Source organism: Schistocerca serialis, chromosome 5 (assembly GCF_023864345.2).
Source record: "Schistocerca serialis cubense isolate TAMUIC-IGC-003099 chromosome 5, iqSchSeri2.2, whole genome shotgun sequence".
Taxonomy (NCBI): domain Eukaryota; kingdom Metazoa; phylum Arthropoda; class Insecta; order Orthoptera; family Acrididae; genus Schistocerca; species Schistocerca serialis.
Window position 1 is genome coordinate 574807527 of NC_064642.1, and position 19735 is coordinate 574827261.

Below are 19735 nucleotides of genomic sequence, written 5' to 3' on the forward strand. Positions count from 1 at the left end.
TGCTCAGAGCAACTGGGTGGTCCAGTTGTTTCTTGGCTACAGTTTGTCAGTGGCCATTCATGCAGACAGACAGCTTGCTGGTTTTCATGCCCATTTAGAATGCAGCACAGTGGTTGTAGCTTAGCTCGTAGATCACATAACTTGTTTTACAGGTAGCCCTGCCTTTAATGGGATAGGTGAGGCTCATGACCAGACTGGTGTTGGTGGCAGTGGGGCTGGGAGCAGGGGTCATATAGGGATGGTCGAGGATATTGTGTAGGTTTGGTGGGCTGTGAAATACCACTGTGGGAGGGGTGGGAAGGATAGTGGGTTGGACATTCCTCATTTTAGATTCCGATGATGTAGAAACCCATTTTAGGGAAATGACCCCCCCAATTTTAATATTTACGGTTTTAACTTGCTTACTGTTATAGATTCACGTATAATAATTATGATGAAGGCTTGCTATTTTGAAAAGTGTCAGTTTTCAGTGTTTTTAAACTGTGGAAGGTGCTTGAGCTGACATTTTGACATTGATTTTAACAACCAGAAACTTGTATTCAAAATGGATACAATCATAGTGTTAACATTTTTCTTACCATATCATTTGATCGTGCATTTATTAATGTGCTACATCTCTGGTTGTATTTGAGGTCAGGTTCACAGAGATAAAACTGGTGAACATCGTTAGGATCACGATGTCTGCCCTCCATGCGCATCGTACATATGAATTTGCTTGGTTTGCTGCTGCGGGTATTTTTTGTAGCCTCAACAACATCAATATCTGCAATGGAATATAGAAGATAGAAGGATTTGAAGAAGAGCAAAAGAAAAGAAAAACAAATAAATCTCCAACAGAAAGAAGTATTTCAGTATTACTACTTAGAATATGGCACATCTACATTGTTTTAAGGTGCAAATTCCATCTGAACCAACAAAAAGAAATATTTCAGTATTACTAATTAGAATACGGCACAGCTACATTGCTTTATGGTGCAAATTCCATCTGTGCAGTAAGCATTTTGCAGCCACACAGGTTTCATCTTTTATGTTGTACATTATTTTTGCCATGAAAAGAGTTTCTGTACCTTCCTGTCAAATGTAACTTATAGCTTGGTACACTTCTTTAACTTCCAGTAGTACTCAAAAAGTGTATGTGGTGCTTAGTGGTTGTGAACCCAAAATTTTACTCTTTGTGTGTGTGTGTGTGTGTGTGTGTGTTTTGGGAGAGGGGGTGTTAAAGTGCAATTAATGATTAAAATATATTGCCATTGGACTGTCTTTCTCAAAATGAACAATGGCTACCTGGTTGAGACCTGAGAATTCTGTTAAGTATTGGGTAGTAGAAGTAACAGTAGCTCCCATAATGCGTACTGCGGATTAGGGTAAATGTGAAAAGCTTTTGCACAGATATAAGATGGAGAATTACAATGGTTCAACCTCATGAAAAATGCGTATAGCTCTCCTAAGTATTTTACATTACTTATAGCCGCTTCCGTGTCTAACAGGGGTAAGGAGTAAATCAAACAAGAGGAAGTCATGGATAGAATAACAACAATATGGAAAAGATGGATTGCTACTCGCCACATAGAGGAGGAGTTGTTGTAGATGAGCACAATGAAAAATATCTCTGTTTTAAGCTTCTGGATAAAGTCTTTCTTTCAAAATAGGAACCCCCCCCCCCCCCCCCCCCCCCCCCACACACACACACACACACGGTTGCAGTCTCCGGGTTCTGGATCCTGACTGTGTCTGATGTTAGCAGCAATCTGCTGGGGTGGGTGGTGGGCGCAAGGAAGCAGCATTGGTTTAGGAGAGGGTCTGATAGCAGGGTAGGGGTGAGGGAAAGTGCTGTGCTGCCTGTGGGAGCGTGCAGGGATGAGATGGGGACTGGATAGGGCCACTAGTGATAGGGCCACTAGGTACCAGGAGACCATGTGAAAGAGAGGGGGAGAGGAGAGAAATATTGTGTGGGAAAAGAGCGATAGGAGTGTTGGTATGATAGAAAGTATGTTACGGTGCAGTAGTGGGAGCAGGGATTGGGTGACTAGTGGATGATGAGGCCATGTGTGTTATGGGTACAAAGGATATATTGCAAGGAGAGTTCCCACCTGCTCAATTTAGGTAAGATGGTGTTAATTGGAAGAATCCACATGGCACAGGCTATGAAGCAGTCATTAAAGTGAAGCACAAGCACATGGTTTTGGATAGCATGTTCAGCAACTGGGTGGCCTAGCTGTTCCTCAACTGCAGTTTGGCAATGGCTATTCATGTGAACAAACAGCATGTTAGTTTCTGTGCCCACGTAGAAAGCAGCAAAATGCCACACATACTCTCAACCCTGTGCCACATATGCCATACTTCTGTGGAAGGTACAACTGTAAGACCTGTCCAATACTGCACAAACTGCTACTGTCCTGTTACAAGCAGAGTCACATGTGAAAGCAATATTATCTTACAACAGTCTTGGTGTCCGCAGCTCGTGGTCTTGTGGTAACGTTCTCGCTTCCCGCACCTGGGGTCCCGGGTTTGATTCCTGGTGGGGTCGGGGATTTTCTCTGCCTCGAGATAATTAGGTGTTGTGTGTCTTTCATCATTATTTCATCCACATTCACTCGCAAGTCGCCATAGTGGCATTAAAGAACTTGTGGAGCGGTGGTCGAACCGCCCCGCGACGTTCTCCCGGCCACCAATGCCATACACTCATTATTACAGTCTTGCTGCAAATTCTACACAGCATTTTATGTGGGTATGAGACCATCTAGCTGTGCACCCAGTAAATGGTCACTGCCAAACTGTGACGAAGAGCGTAGTTGACCACCCGATGGCAGAACATACTGCTGAGCATAACACGCTCAATTTCAATAGCTGCTTCACATCCCGTGCTATCTAAAACCCCACCCCACCCCACCCCACCATACCACACCCCACCCCACCATACCACACCCCACCCCACCCCACCATACCACACCCCACCCCACCCCACCCCACCATACCACACCCCACCCCACCCCACCCCACCCCACCATACCACACCCCACCCCACCCCACCCCACCCCACCATACCGCACCGCACCCCACCCCACCCCACCCCACCCCACCATACTGCACTCCACCCCACCCCACCTCACCACACCCCACCCCACCCTACCACACCCTACCACACTCTACCACACTGCACCCCACCCCACCCCACCATACCGCACCCCACCCCACCACACCATACCCCACCCCACCCCACCATACCGCACCCCACCCCACCATACCGCACCCCACCCCACCATACCGCACCCCACCCCACCATACTGCACCCCACCCCACCATACCGCACCCCGCCCCACCATACCGCACCCCGCCCCACCATACCGCACCCCGCCCCACCATACCGCACCCCGCCCCACCATACCGCACCCCACCCCACCATACCGCACCCCACCCCGCCCCACCGCACCCCACCCCGCCCCACCGCACCCCACCCTACCCCACCGCACCGAGCGAGGTGGCGCAGTGGTTAGCACACTGGACTCGCATTCGGGAGGACGACGGTTCAATCCCGTCTCCACCCATCCTGATTTAGGTTTTCCGTGATTTCCCTAAATCGTTTCAGGCAAATGCCGGGATGGTTCCTTTCAAAGGGCACGGCCGATTTCCTTCCCCATCCTTCTCACCCCGAGCTAGCGCTCTGTCTAATGGACCTCGTTGTCGATGGGACGTTAAACAACACTAACCTAACCTACCCCACCCCACCCCACCCCACCCCACCCCACCCCACCCCACCCCACCCCACCCCACCCCACCCCACCCCACCCCACCCCACCCCACCCCACCCCACCGCCACCCCACCCCACCGCACCCCACCCCACCGCACCCCACCCCACCCCACCCCACCGCACCCCACCCCACGCACCCCACCCCCAACGCACCCCACCGCCACCACACCGCACCCCACCGCCACCACACTGCACCGCACCACACCCCACCCCCACCACACCGCACCACACTCCACCCCCACCATACCCCACTCCACCCCCACATACCCAATCCCCACCTTACCCCACCCCCACCATACCCCATCCCCACCCCCACAAACCCCATCCCCACCTTACCCCACCCCTACACACCCACTCTACCCTCCCTCCTCCCCCTGCTTGTCCCCTCTCTCCCTTCCCCCCTCCCCCAAATTTCATATTATTGGGTGCTGTGCACATTTCTCCCTTTTTGTGGCCAGAACGAACTCAACTTTGCCAACTGTCCCCTCCTGTTCACCATCTCTTTTCTTCCTGTGACCACTCGACCTGGCACAACCCCTTAGTGGAGCTGCGATAACAGGACATTGGGACTGTCCATTGTAATATGTGTGAATATGTGTACACTGGAGCTCTGGGGAAGTGTTTGTCCAAAAGCTAGCAATGTTCTCAGTCCTATTTATGTGTCTATCAGTGACTCAGCACCTCAACTATTTAGTGAGTTGTTACCATTACTCCTTAAATTATTTAGTTCAAAGATGAATTGCTGTACATTAAAAGGCAAATTGAAATCAGCTTCTTTACTTAAAAATGGGAGACTACTACTATAATGCCCCTCACAGTTAGTCTTAAGTACAATTGTGCTCCCAGCACTTGATGAGGATGACTGAATCAGCCATCAAAATATTACATAAAACATAATTTTCACCTTGCTAGGACTCTGGATAAATAGCTACTAACATATGACAGTATTCTTGTAGCATTGGTGAGTTTTTATTCCATACTAGTATACAGTTCTTTATTATTTTAATGCCATAAATTTTTCATTAAAGGTTGAAGAATCAGGACCATGCGCATGATAAAATATGAATCTCATACATGTATGTTGGAAAATTGTGAACTGTATTAAGAGCATAAGGCACTGTTACATTGCTGTAGACATTAAAGTTTAGTTTCTGTAAATGAATAGTTGCTTCTTGGGTTGATCCCACACATGCAGGTAATTGTCATCGCATAGCTATGGCAGGATGTAAGGAAAGTTACGATTAAGGGAGTATTGCAGCTTCATGATGAAAATGATATATTGATAGGAGAAAAACTTCTTGGAAGTTGGTAGAATGATAATAGGTAATATTGGAAGGGAGGAAAATCAAAAAATAGGTCCAATTTATTACAGAGGAGAACGTGCTGCCACAGTAAGGATTAGACTTGTAAGGTAAAACACTACCACATACAGTGATATTGAATATTGCTATTATAATACTTACTTCTAGCAGCATTTGAAACGTGATTGAATCTTCCAAAAAATCTAGGTATTAAATTTGCCAGTACACTAAATAGAGGAACAAATGACACTGAGTAATTATTCATTGTGGATCCAGTGGGTGAATTATTGTTGTTGCTTGTGCTGGAAGTAACTCTTCGCCCTGTAAACAATAACAGTGATTTTAATTGAATCCCATTTAATACAATATAAAATTTGTTTAATCATGAACACACACATTCTGCTGCCCCCCACCCCCCTCTTTTACACGCGCGCGCGCGCGCCGCGCGCACACACACACACACACCACACACACACACACACACACACACACACACATATTCTCTCTCTCTCTCTCTCTCTCTCTCTCTCTCTCTCTCTCTCTCTCTCTCTCTCTCTCTCTCTCTCCACTGAGGGTGGTGCACATGCTGTTGATAAATGTCTTGCAATCTTTTGAGCTTTAGGTAGCGCAATATGCCCTGTTAAGACATTATTTACAGAAAACCTTCAGTCACTTATCTTCCTTACTATGCTTTCTTGATTTCTTGTCATAGTGATGAAATTTCTAGTCCTGGCATCTGTATGACTGAAGAAACTGTCAGGTAACCCATGTCAGTAAAATGACAAAGTAGCAGACAGTCTAGTAAGTAAGTATTTTGCTTTTCCTTGTCCTACACAAGTATTATATTCTTCTTCTTCTTCTTCTTCTTCTCCTTCTCCTTCTAAATGAGCTATATGTTCATTATACACTGACCAATCACATTAATGTGACCACCACCTAAGTTCGATGTTAATGTGCAGTACCACTCACAGCACGATCAGTGGGGGTTATATAAAGTGCACGACACAGTGCAGTTGTTGTTGTAATGTGGAAATGGAGCAGTTTATCTGATGTTTAGTGGGGCATGGTCATTGGCTTTAAGGGCCAAGGATGGAAGCTTTTCTGAAACAGCTAAGCTGTTTGTGTGCAGTGCATGGCAAAATGGCACTAACCGAAACTGGCTCCGAGGCTACTGTGGTGCGCCACGGGCAGTAAATGGCAGAGGTGAAGTTGGCTACAGAAATGTATGTGGGTGAAATAGACATGCAGCTGTTCAGCACCTGACTGGCCAGATGGACCACGGGACTGCCAACAATGTCTTTTCAATAACCATTGAGCAAACGTTGCTGTGTATGGACCTCTGCAACGCATGCCTGGTTTATGCTCACATGCTGACTGCTATTCATTGGCTACAATGCTGCAACTGGCCATCTACTGAATGGTGACAAAGGGCCTTTTCAGATGACTGGTGGCCATTGGCATGTACGGTACGGAACTTTTGAAAGCAAACAGCCTGCAACAATTGTCAGAAGGGTTGAGGCTGGAGGAGAGGCACAGTCTAGGGAATGTGTTTGTGGCACTCCCTGGGTGATCTTGTCATTCTGGAAGGCACAGTGGATAAAGAAAAGTATGCCTTTATCCTTGTGTACCATGTTCACCCTACGTGCAGTTTGTTTTTCCTTGGCTCGATCATCTACCGACAAGTAACATGTCCCACAGCTCATAGTGTATGTGTATGGTTCAAAGAGCACCAGGATGAGTGTACCATACTGCCCTGACCAGCAAATTCCCTGGACCGAGAATCTGTGGTACCACCTCAATTGAGCTGTTTGCGTTATATATCCTTAGCCGAGAAATGTTGTGCAGCTGACCAAGGCATTGGAGTCAACATGGCTCCACATCCCTGTTGGTTCCGTCCAAAAACTTGTTGACACTCTTCCTGCATCTCTCGCAGTGGTCTACACTGCAAAAGGTGTCTATTCATAATGAGATTTTCACTCTGCAGCGGAGTGTGTGCTGATATGAAACTTCCTGGCAGATTAAAACTGTGTGCCCGACCAAGACTATTCATGCTTTTGACAGGTAGGGCACATTAATGTGAATGGGCATTGTAATAAATGTCTTTGTTGTGTAAGAGGTGAACTAGCTTTCATTGAACCTTACATTTGATATTTTTACTATGCATGCATATATCCCCCTTCCGAAATATTTCTTCATGTATTGTTTTTGTCTTTCATACACAAGATGAGCCATGTTAGTAATACGTTGCATTACTGCCATATATCCTTTTTATCGCGTTTTTTTTTTCTTCTTCATTGGATTTTATATTATTTTATCCAGAATAATTTAACTTTTAGAAATTTTAATTTTCTACTCTTCGGTTGTACTCTCTTCAGAATATCATAATTTTACTCCATTTTCTCTCTTCAGATACTTCCCCTGTATTCCCAAATGTTGTAAAGATTTTGTAATTGTTCTCTATTTTTCCTCCTGTTGTGAAGAGTGTTATCAGAATAATCATTTGTTCTCTGTAATGGAATTGTTTGTTATCTAATGTTTCTTCAATTTTTCTTTCTATTAATCTGTTTATTATTGTAGTTGTCTACTCACAAATGTGAGATAACAGATTGGTAGTGTGAAACTTCTCTCTCTACATGTCACACTGCCCGTCAAACACTGGCACCAGTAAGAACCACCATTTTTTTGTTTTATTCTTGAAACATATTTTTAGAAACCACTGTCCACCTCAAAAGCTTTCATCCTTTTTGTAATGTATATACCCCTTCCTTTATGCATTTCGTGGGTTTCTTCTTACTGTCTAGAAATTGTACATATGCTTCCTGTATGCAAAACCTGTTCTTTTCTGTGGAATTTGTTCCAATGGCTTCATCTTAGCGTCTCAGGTTTTGAACAATCTTTTTCATTTTATGAGTGATCTGTTGTGTTGGCCATACTTCACTCTACATAAGTTTCTGGAGTTTCCATCTTGATTCATTAAACAGGAGTACCCCATCAATTATTAATAGGTTTTCTTCCTGTAGCCATAATTATGTATCTGTGTTGTGCTTCATTTCACTTCTACTAAACTACCATGAGATTTCCAGTATGAGTGGGGTTATGTCAAAAATTTGTGAAATCTTTTACTTGTAAAACAGTCATTCACAGCTACATAAATAACTTTTCACCTTGCATTTTGTATTTTATGTCCATTCTGCATTTTTATCTACACTTGTCTGACTCTTTTATTTGACTGTTGTTCTGCAAATTCCTTTGTCAACAAAAGTTATGCTGTAAATCCTAGATGATGTTACACATTGATTTTTTACACTCCAGTATTTTGTTTGTAAGTTATTCCAGCCCATCTTTTTAATGCCTTCCGAAATTTTCCGTTTAAACCACCTTTGCTTCCGATATCTGAAAAAGTGTTGCTATAACCAATTGAAACATAGGAGAGAACGCCAGAAGCCCTTGTCTTGCTTCTTTTCCATAGCCTGCATTTGCCAGTAAATCTTCCTCGTATTTCTTCATCACTATAACGTTCAAAACTCTCAGTACATGTTAGGTTGTGATCTTCTTCCTGAGACTTCAACAACTCTTGGTTTTTCTCGTATATTCTCTTAAATTTGTGCAGATAAACTTGTGGTTCGGCCATGTAAACATGCTGCGATTGTTGGAACCTTTCATGGCCGTGAATGATAAGTATGTTCCTCACAGCAATCATACTTGTTGCTAGTTTATTGATGTCCCCTCAGTCACTATAGAAGAAGCTATTTTTCCCCTTCTACTTTCACTTTTTTCTGTTTACCTTAACTACCTATATCACCAACCACCTGCATAATACGTGTCCTGTAGACTTATTTATGTGTATTTCATGTAAAAGTTTCTTTTGTCTTCTACGACCACATTTTGTTCATTAGTACTATAGTTCAATTCTTTTATCTTGGCGGTTTGCGCATGCCCGCCCAGACGCGGGAGATTGCTGCGTTGCCAGTTGTACGCGCCAAGAGAAGCAGCGCCATAGTATAGTTCGCAAACTTACGTTTAGGGGGGGAGCACGCAGTTTATGAAGTAAAGCCACCACGGCCACATTAACCCTTTCGCTGCTACAGAGACGTGCTCCCCCGCATTCATCACTGCACTGCTCGCCTGTGCAGACTCGTGGTGTTTCGACTGCTTTGGACACACTTCATCATTCGATTTCACAAAAACTATTTAACTATTTGGCCCAAAAAATTTGGTTTTTACACATCCTTCTTGACTGATTACCCCCCCCCCCCCCCCCCCCCCCCCCCCCCCCATAAACGACTTAATTTTGTTTCGATGTTCAGTGCAGTTATTGTGCAGCATTAGATGTAGTAAACCATTGCACAAAATTTTGAAGAGTTTGCAGAGGTAAAAGTCCATAGCGTAATACTTTCCATATGGTCGATTTTAGTTGCCACTAGAAATTTCAAAAAATTACATTCAAACGAATAAAATTCATGAAGTAAGACACTTTGATATTGTTTTTAAATAAAGAACAATACTTAAGCACCGATCAAGGTTTGAACTCAGAACCTTTCGCTTAGCAGCCATACACTTTAACCATTACGCTAACACAAGCACGTCCTTCTATGTATCTTCTGGAGGACTTATTACGCAAAAATACCGACAAACACTGTTGGTATGACTATGAATTACTCACGTTTCGTCGAAGTACAATAGGAAATAAACAATTACCACTGTTCTTTATTGCGAAAAAGCGATAAGTGAGAATGATACAAACACCTTTCCTTGCTATCCCTGAATTAGGAGGCTTAATGCTTGTTTAATTTAATTAATTAACAGAATATGAAGCAATTGGTATAAAGAATAGCCTTTTTCCAAACTGTCTATAAAAGAAAAGTCTGCTGTCAAGACATTGCTTTTGTTTCAATTACTTTATTTATGACTGAACGTTTCTAAAACTGAAGACACTCGTCCGTGCTCTGCACTGCAGTCGAGCTCTGGTAAAGTCGTTCTCTGTTCATTGGCTGACTGTGTTTGTGACGTCAGATGCGCAGTACGAACCATAAACTCGGCCGCTGTCATAAATGACGCGCACTTTACCACCTCAAATGTGTCTTTGTTGAAAGCACAGGAAAGACGAGTATGTAAAAGGTGTTGACAGAAAAAGTGGAGAAACCAGATGCCTCAATCGTCGTTCTGCCTTCTTCATCAAAAGTTTTGCCACATAAACATATTCATGTTCTTCTAACACAGAACATTCTCAATCCTTTTATCCAGTCTCTCTTTGTTGTGGAAGCCTTCATACTTATCTCTGTCTCACACTGCCAGTGTTTATGTTTATATCTCTATCTCAGTCTCTCTCTCTCTCTCTTTTTTTTCTGTCATTGGTTTACAGTATACCCCACTACCACTGTTTCCTGTCTCACTTACACTGTTTCCTTTTGTCTTTCTTTCCCACTGCCCCTCCATCCACTATATCTCGGGAGTTCAAAAATTCTGGATGATCCAACCCTATACCCATGTGCTTAAAATTTTGATACAAAATGCACCCTACCTTGTACCTAAGTGTTTAAATTCACTGGTATGGGAGGATCCAGATCCCTCAAGTCTATGTATGGTCTCCGCTCATCTGTATCTTTCATTTTCACTGTCTCCTTTCCCACTGCTACTATCTCCATCCATCTCTCTTTCTCTTTTACTATCACTCTAATCACTCACTCTTTGCAACCCACAGCTATTGTCTTCATCCGCCGTTATTTCTTTTTCACTGCAACTCTCTCTCTCTCTCTCTCTCTCTCTCTCTCTCTCTCTCTCTCTCTCTCTCTCTCTCTCTCTCTCTCTCTCAACATCACTGTCTCCTCCATCTTTCTCTACCTATAGCACTGTTTCTTCTCTCTTCCACCATTGCTGTCTCTCTGCTACTCCAATTTCATACAGAAAGGTGTTAGTATGTCCACAAGCCAAAATTTTTGGTGAGGAAGGTGGAATGAGGCGTTGAGCAGCTGGTGTCCCACTTTTGTCAGAACCTTTTTTGTGCTCTGACAGGAACATTTTTCTACTGGTTTCCTTGTTTTCTCTGCTACAGCCATGTTGCTTATGTAAAACAAATTCTACAGGTAAGTAAAGACTTGGACACATTTATGTATGTTGATACATTTACATAACAACATTTTTTCTGGCTACTTTGCTCATTGATCACAGTTTGTGAAAAAGTCCGGTTTATGATTTGTATCTTAAAAAGAACAACAAACACTATAAAGAATTTGCAATCTTTCCAATTTAACATAATTTTTGTCAGTCATTTAAGTTCTTTTCACACCTGTTGTGATTGCTTTTAGCCCTTTTTTGTCACTGCAGTGTCACTTTATACATTTTCCCATTATATCGAGACAGCTTGTCATAGTTTTACTGACAAAAAAATGCTGACTAAAAACATAGAAACGTAGTTTGATGATCCTAAAACCCTTGCCATGTGTTCACTATGGTAGTTAAAACTACGTCTACACCTCAGACTGGATTCTACTTGGGTAAGTACGATGAATTTCTACCTCTGGATCTTGGTAACAGAAAATGACATCGAAAAAAGTATCAAGGTTCCCTGAGAACATCATCTAGAGAACATAAGATAAAAATTTCAATAATCTTCCATGATAAGAAATTATAATATTGATCATCCCCATAATTAATACTTTTGAACCCAAAGATCAGGGTTTTATTGGGTTTTCTCTGGAATGACCATGAACAAATGGTGCTTTTATATGTCACCTAAGGTCCACCTTAGACCACACCTAATGTAAAAGAATCAACTGATTTGCTCAATTTACTGGGCTGGAGGAAGTGTCTTAACGTTTAAATTTTGACCCAGTACTGTAGGATAGCTACAGTAGGCACATTCCTCTGATAGGTACACCAGTGGTCGCTCAACCAAGGGGTATCCAAAACACTGTACCCCTTATCCCTGTGATAAATAAGAACTTGAGATACGACCCCCTGGAAAACTGAATTTTCTCATGTGACATGTTTTTATTTTTAACTATATGGTACCTGTGCACTGCCGTGCATCAACTTACAGTTTTTTTACACATTTAGCAGCAATTTCCCACCCCAAGATCAAGGGTTTGCAATAAACGTCCATCCAGTCTTTAAAATGTGTGTGTGCTATTTATTCAAAAGCAGTTTGTAAAAAATATCACAATAGTTAATTGTGTGCTTTCCTGTTTTACTGAGTTGTTATTTCCTTTTTCTACACAATATTTTGACAACCGACTCTGTCATCTTCATCAGTTGCTGCCAGTTTTGCTGTTCTCTGTACTTGCTATTTGGACTTCAACTGGGCAATGAACTATTGTTGGCTCACACCTTTATCTATGGCTGAGTTCGATTTCGTATGCCCACTAAGCTCTCTGATGCTTTTCTGTTTCTCGGAGCTCATTCTCATATTCTGTGACATCCACATTCTCTGTGTTTTCAAATTCTTGTGGATGTGGCTGGCAGTGAGATTTTAATACATTGAGTACAGGACCCCCAGGCATTATTTAAATTTAAATCTCCATCACTGTTTGTTATATTTTTGGACTTCTTTATTTCAGCAGAATTGCATTTTCAGCAACTTGTATTACAAGGGGGCGGGAGAGGATGGAGGGGGGGGGGGGGGGTTGGGAATACAGGGCAAGGGTTTTAGGGTCATCACAAGGGTTCTGAGGTCACCAAACTACATTTCTATGTTTTTAGTCAGCATTTTTTCACCAGTATAACTTCACAACAAGCTGTCTTGGTATAATGGGCCAATGGTCAAAGTGACACTGCAGTGACCAAGAAAGTACGCCCAGCCTTAAAAAAATATATACATATATTGACTAACATTTTACCATACTTTTATGGAAGTGATGACTTGTAAGTGGGGTCCTGGACTTAAAAATATTGAATATGACATTCACTGTGAAAAGTTGCAGCTACTATTAAGACTGGAATTTCTGAGTTAAGGTTAACTGAAAAATTTAAAACATTTATGGAATTTGGTAGAAGACTTAATCAAAAACGTTTTTTAAATTTTAAAATCTGCTAATTTTCCTAGTTGCTTTAGTCTGATGCATCACTGGTATGCCTTGCATTGCTTTTCAACTATTCTGATTGTCAGCCCCATGTAAGAAATGCCATATTTGCATGAGATGTTTCATACACAGATTTCGATTTTGCAGAAGATCATTTTTAACATTGCTATCATCTTGGAAACAGGAGACCTTGTATCCTATTGATGATTGTTGTGTATTGCCATTAATGTACTGAGTGCTTATTAAGAGTAGATGGTATTGTGAAATACTGTCAAAAGTATGCATATTGCAAATACTTAGTGTTTTTTAACAATAGCAGTAATACTGACACAAGTTTTGACTTTGGCTAACTAATTTCTTGGTAAATTATAGTTTTAATATTCATTACTCACCTGCATCTGATGTCTGTTCAGTGAATAAGGAATTCCAGTTACCTGAAACAGGAATGACATTATCTTTACATGTTAATTCAGTGTACTGTATACAGTGTCTAAGTGGGTTATTTCTGAACCTTTTCAAACATGGAACCTTTATAGAGCCTGTCATGTTTAGTTATAGAGTCTGTCATGTTTAATGCAGTCAGTTTTGAAATATACATTGTGTTAGACAGGCTGTAATTAAATCATAACAGCATCTGATGAACAAATTTTATTTCTTGAATAAAACAAAGGCACTTAAAAAAATTCTAGATACAGAATGTATCTAGAAAACAAGGCAAATGCATGCAAAAGGAATAAAATACCATGTGCTGCTTAGAAGTGGTAAAGATAATAAAACATTAGACATACAAAAATTATATTAGCACGACAAGCTATACTGCGCAACAATGCCTCTCTTGTTTGCAAAGTTTAAAGACACAATTGTTAATGATTTAAAATTTGTCTGAAACTTTTCTTTTGGCAGTGCTTTCGTGAACACGTCTGCCACCTGATCTTCTGACTTAACATAAGAAACAATAATAGTACTGTCATTTATTTTTTCAAGGATGTAATGGAACTTGATATCACTATGTTTAGTCCTGTTGTGGTGTTCATTGTTTCTCATTAATTGCAGTGCACTTTGGTTGTCCACATAGATTGGCATTGGTTGTTCCATGTTAACTCCAATCTCCTGTGAGACTATACAAAGCCAGAGGAGTGATTTCAGCAGCTGCTTCTTTTGTAGACCTGGCAGCACATTTTTGCCTGTGACATGTCCATGGAACAGATACACTGGTCAGTCCACTGAAATAGGCTGTTGTTAAACAATAAGTATCAATATCTCCGGCAAAATCAGCATCTGAATAAAACATGTATTTAATGCCTTCATCTCTTGTTCCTTGAAGATACTGTAGGTTGTGTTTAACTGCAGTCCAGTGCTGAGGTGCAGAGTTGTTAAGAAACTGACTTAGGCTGACAGGAAACATTATATTAGGTCTTTTCACTTGGCAGCAAGCTTAAATCCACCTACAGCCTCACAAAATCGGAACATTTTCCATGTACTTCATGTATTAATTTACTGGGCACTGTCCTCAGTGCAATGCTAAGCTGCAATAAGTCAGTGTTGTTCATGTTAATTTTTTTCTAAGTGGCAACTTTCTTGGCAAATAAACATTTCTCTACTTTCATGGTCTTGCTTGATTTCCAATTCTACAGAGTAACTTGGATTGTCAGTCTCAGTTTCAAAATGAGTTTTGAATTCTTTAACTTGATTTACTTGTGTGCAGTCATTCATCACAAAAGTGGCAAAAAACATTTCTTTGCCGTCAGCTTGAGTATGGAATACACAGTTACCTGAAAGAAACTTTTTGAAATCAAAACATTTTATAAACTGAACAAATTTTTGATTCCTACATCAAGGAGGCTAATTCAGTCCATAAAGGCTTCTGTTTAATTTGCAGATTAAATTTGCATTTTTGTTAATGAAACCTTCAGACTGTTTCATGAATATATCATCTTGCAAATCACCATTCTGGAAAGCAGTTTTCACATCAAATTACGGCATGCACATATCATACACTCCTGCCAAAGACAAAAGAATTTGAATTGATTCATACCAAACAACAAGTGAAAAGGAAAAGGTTTCTCCGTGATCCAGTCCGGGTTTCTGAGAGTACTCTTTTGCACATTATTTATCTTTATACCTCATAATGCTACCATCTTGTCCATATTTAATTTTGTAAACTCACTCCCAGCCCACAGCCTGGCAATCTTGAGGTAGAGCCATTAAACCCCCTGTGTTATTTAGTGCTAATGAAGTCATTTCTTCTTTCATTGCTTTGAACCACTTTTCAGCATCTTCAGATGCCATCACCACCATGAAAATTTGTGGTTCATCAACGTCTGCTGCATAAGCCACATAGTTTTGGAAACAAAGTGGAGGGCAACGTTCATCACAGTTTCTAAGATTCATTCCTACTGAGCATTCTCAATAGTATATAGTTCTTGACATTGCTCAAATTCCTCTTCGTTTTCAACAGGTTGTTGAACTTCATTTCCTCTTGCATCTGTCTGTATACAGTGTTGTTGGGCCTGAGTTCATTAGGGTACCCAATGGCATTTTAATTGAAAACCACATCTCGTATGACAGTTATCTTCTGTTTTACAGGATCATACGGCCTGTAGTTTACTGTAACTACCTCAATCAATCATTACCATCATCGTCTATTTACTTCGAAATTTCGGTATAAACCATTTGTGAGTACGCATAAAGCATTCAGCACCAAATCTCTTCATATACGTTAATAATGTTTTCTTCATTAACCATTTCTAAAAGGCATCTAATCACAATTAGGCTTATACGGACAGCGATAGACTGCCACATTGACAGCTTCTGCCCAAAGTGTGTCTTGAATACCAGAATTGATAAGCATTGTGTGAGCCACTTTCCACTGTAGGTCTGATTTCTTGTTCAGCTTTACCATTCTGCTCCGGTGTATATGGTGAACTGGTTTCATGGATGATACCATTCTTCTTGAGGTGATTGTGAAGTTGGTCACTAACAAACTCCGTCCAATAGTCAGTCCTAATAATTTGAAGCTTAGTCCTTGTCTGCCCTTCCGCCAACTGTTGATACTAAGAACACAGAAGTGATATCACTTTTGTTCTGGAAAAATATGCAAACTTATATGAAGTATAGTCATCTTCAGCTACAACAAAATAGGTAGCTCCACCTAATCATGTTGTGTGATATGTTTGCACATATATCAGCATGAATGAATTCTCCTGGAGCACAGACACAATCTGAAAACTTGAACTAAACTCCTTCCTACGCAGTTTACCATGCTGACATGATTCACAGGAAAACTCAATTGAAGTATTTGATTTTATTTCTGGAGTCAAACCACTGTCGGCCACTTTCTTCAAATTTTCGAAATATACATGGCCCAACTTGTTGTGCCATGATGCCCAATTTGCTTGTTCCACATTGTCCATACCAAATAACATTCTGGAACGTCGATTTTCAGCTTCTACATCACTTGTCACTAGTCTCTCACTAAATACCTCAATCTTATTATTGTCCAGTACCTTCGGCATAAACAACTGGATTATCTCCTATCTGAACAGGAGGTTTGAACTTCACTACTGGTTTAAGCTTTAAAAACCATTCCTTGTGTGAACTCATGCGTTTTGATGCACCGTTGTCCAGAAGTCACACATTATCACAGTTAAAAGCCAGAATGTTCCTGATTTCTGCTCTTGGAACTCGATGTTTAGGGTCTTGATTTTCTCTTGACAATTTCATCAGTCTTTTCTTGCATTCAGCCCTATAATGACCTCTTTTATGACAGTAATAACAGTCAACATTCCTCTTATACACAGAACTTTTGCTTAAATTGTTTTGCAAACAGTGATCCTTACTTTTATTCCTTTTGTGAATACCATTAACAGCAGCAAATGCAGGTGCCATTTCTTCAGTATGTGACAGATGCAGCTCTTCTTTCAGTAACCTTCCTGTTAAAGTTTCGAAAGTCTGCAGAACAGTGGATCACTAAGATCTGCAAGAGACTGTGCTAATGCTTCAACTTTACTGATATGTTTTGCAGTATTATCGCATTTTATAACTGACGAACTGTTGTTTCAACACTAAGTTATTTATTGCAGATCACTGCTCACAATTTATCTTAAGCAATTTCCACATATCATTTACTGTAGCACATGACATGACACTTAGAAGCTGGTCAAATTTCATACCAGATGAAATAAATATCATTGCTTTTGTATTAAGCTTACCCCACAAGTTCTGTGTATCTGTGCCTTCAGCTGGTCATACTTTACTTCCGTCAACATCATCTAGCAAATTCATAGCTTAAAAAGATAATTTCCATTTGATATTTCCATTGCCGAAATTTTCCTCTGTCAAATTTTTGGGTACTGGAAAGCCTTGTATGAGTCATCTTTCACCTTTTCAATTTCTAAATAAAGCCCTCAATGTAACTGAACACACTTTGGAGACATTATTGACACAAAGGAAGTAAAACATTATCTCAGTAAATTAATATTTTTTTCTAGGTCTGTAACCTATTGGACAGGCTGTAATTAAATCAGAGTGTTGTAGGATGAGCGAGTTTTATTCCTCAAATAAAACTGAGACACAACGCAAATATATGCAAAGGCATAAAAGACCATGTGCTGGCCAGAAGTGGTAAAGATAGTAATACATCAGACATAGAAAGACATTATATCAACACAACAAACTATATTTTTGACACATCGTAAATTCCACTTGTCACCAGCTGAATGTCACCACAGAGATTTAGATTTCATTTTCAATGACCTAAGCTTTTCTTGTTAACAAAGCCTAGGAACAGCCAAAGTACAATTTGAAGTTTAATTCAGAAAATTTTCGTATTTACATGTTTTAAACAAATATAATGATGACACAACCCAGGGCACAAATTATGTCATAGCATGCAGTGACAAATTATGTGAATGCAATGAAACTTTTGGTGATGCATGTCGCAGTGCCCCTCCATCTTTGTAACATCGTCTAGGTGTGAGATGTATTATTTTGGTTGGCGTAACATCGTCTAGGTGTGAGATGTATTATTTTGGTTGGCCAAGAGATCAATGAAAAAATATGGTGGTGAAGACCTTTAAAGAGTCAGAGAAATATGTTGAGGGGATGTGAAAATACAAAGGAAAGGTGAAACATTCAGTGGAAAGTTGTTACCTAAAAGCAAATGCATAATTTTTGTATTATTCAAGTTTATGCCACTGACTTCATCCAGTCTTTCCATGTTATCAATACTGTTCCTAAAGTTCTATTTTGAAAAGACCTGCCAAATACCCATCTATGGTGGCTCAAAAAGTTTCCCAACCATAATTTTAATGAGTGGGGGATAATTTGTATTTAATATCTTTGAAGGTTCATTCTCAAGTATTATTGTATATTATGCTTGTGGAGTGGGACTCTTACCTTTTGTAATTCAGGTCTCTTTTCATATAGTATTTTCCATTTTTTGGTTTATCTGTGCAAGAAAAGCAATAAGAGAATACTTTACCATTCCAGTTCAGTGAATTTGAAAGTAAAATTCCGTTTACTGATCTGATAGCAAATCCTACAAAGCTTTGATCTTATGTTAAATCACTAAATGAATCAAATCTAGTCACTCAGTGGCTGCAATAGCACCATAATGGAGGGTGACAGAGAAATGGCCAACATACTAACTTAGGTTTTCCATACTTTTTCACTGACAATAATTATATCACAGTTCCTTGTTTTACCCATCACGCACATGTTGAGATAAGGGAGTATAGAATAAAAAAAATCAACAAAAATTACTTGACTGTACTTGATGAGAAGGCTATACAGTTCTTCACCACATATGCAAAAGAATTTGCTGCTCCTCATCTAGGTCTCATAGATTGCTGGAGGAATGAAGTGTTCCAAATGATGGAAAAAATTAAGGTCATTACCATTTTCAGGATTGATTGTCAAACACATTCACACAATATTGCACTACAGAGCTGATGTCAGTCTTGTGTAGAACTTTCTAACATATTTTATGCTTACATATTATGATATTTCTGCAGACAAAATCTTTGTCAGGATCAAAACAGATTTCAGAGTAAATCATCTCATGATACCCAGCTTGCTCTGTTCGTCAATGAAATATGGAAAACAGTAAATACTGGTGCTCAGGTTGATGCTTTGTGACTGAACTGAAGAGTTCCTAGCAAACAGAAAAGAGTGTGTCATTCCAAATAAAGAGAAATCTTCAGATGTAAAAGTACCTATGGCTATACTCCAACAGATTCTTGTAAGACTAAGACAATTACTGTTCGCAATATATAGAAATTGAATGGAGGATAATCACTGTTTGCAAAAAGGAAACTCATATGTAAGCACATCATTTTAAATGGGCACCAATGTTTCATCAGCTGGGCGATGTTGAATTTGTTTCTATATGGCGTCCATTTCTTTCTATATGGTCTTTCACTTGTTTCTGTGTCATCTTGCACTTGTTTCTGTGTGGTCTCTCATTTGTTTCTATATGGTCTTGCATTAATTTTTCCCTAAACATTAGCTGAAAGTCCTCAGGTATTTTTTTCTCTTCAGCATAAAAAACATATTTCCCAAATTCCCCATCATTGCAAATTTCCTCTTGGTCTATGTCTCATATCAGTAACTCCAGTACTGCTGGCCTGAAAGACATCCATTAATTGATGGAACATGTGTAGCTATC

General features: G+C 40.4%; 2 protein-coding genes across 2 annotated transcripts in view; one reads left to right on the plus strand and one right to left on the minus strand.

The window, feature by feature from the left end:
* Nucleotides 1-19735, plus strand: part of LOC126480809 (phosphatidylserine lipase ABHD16A) — a 160218-nt gene that overhangs the window by 110920 nt on the left and 29563 nt on the right. The window lies entirely within an intron of this gene.
* Nucleotides 1-19735, minus strand: part of LOC126480810 (uncharacterized) — a 32756-nt gene that overhangs the window by 8301 nt on the left and 4720 nt on the right. The window contains exons 2-4 of the mRNA XM_050104135.1: nucleotides 13461-13502; nucleotides 5213-5371; nucleotides 579-763 (exon numbers count right to left, since the gene is read on the minus strand). Coding sequence (XP_049960092.1) covers nucleotides 579-763; nucleotides 5213-5371; nucleotides 13461-13502 — 386 coding nt within the window. The remainder of the gene's footprint in view (nucleotides 1-578; nucleotides 764-5212; nucleotides 5372-13460; nucleotides 13503-19735) is intronic.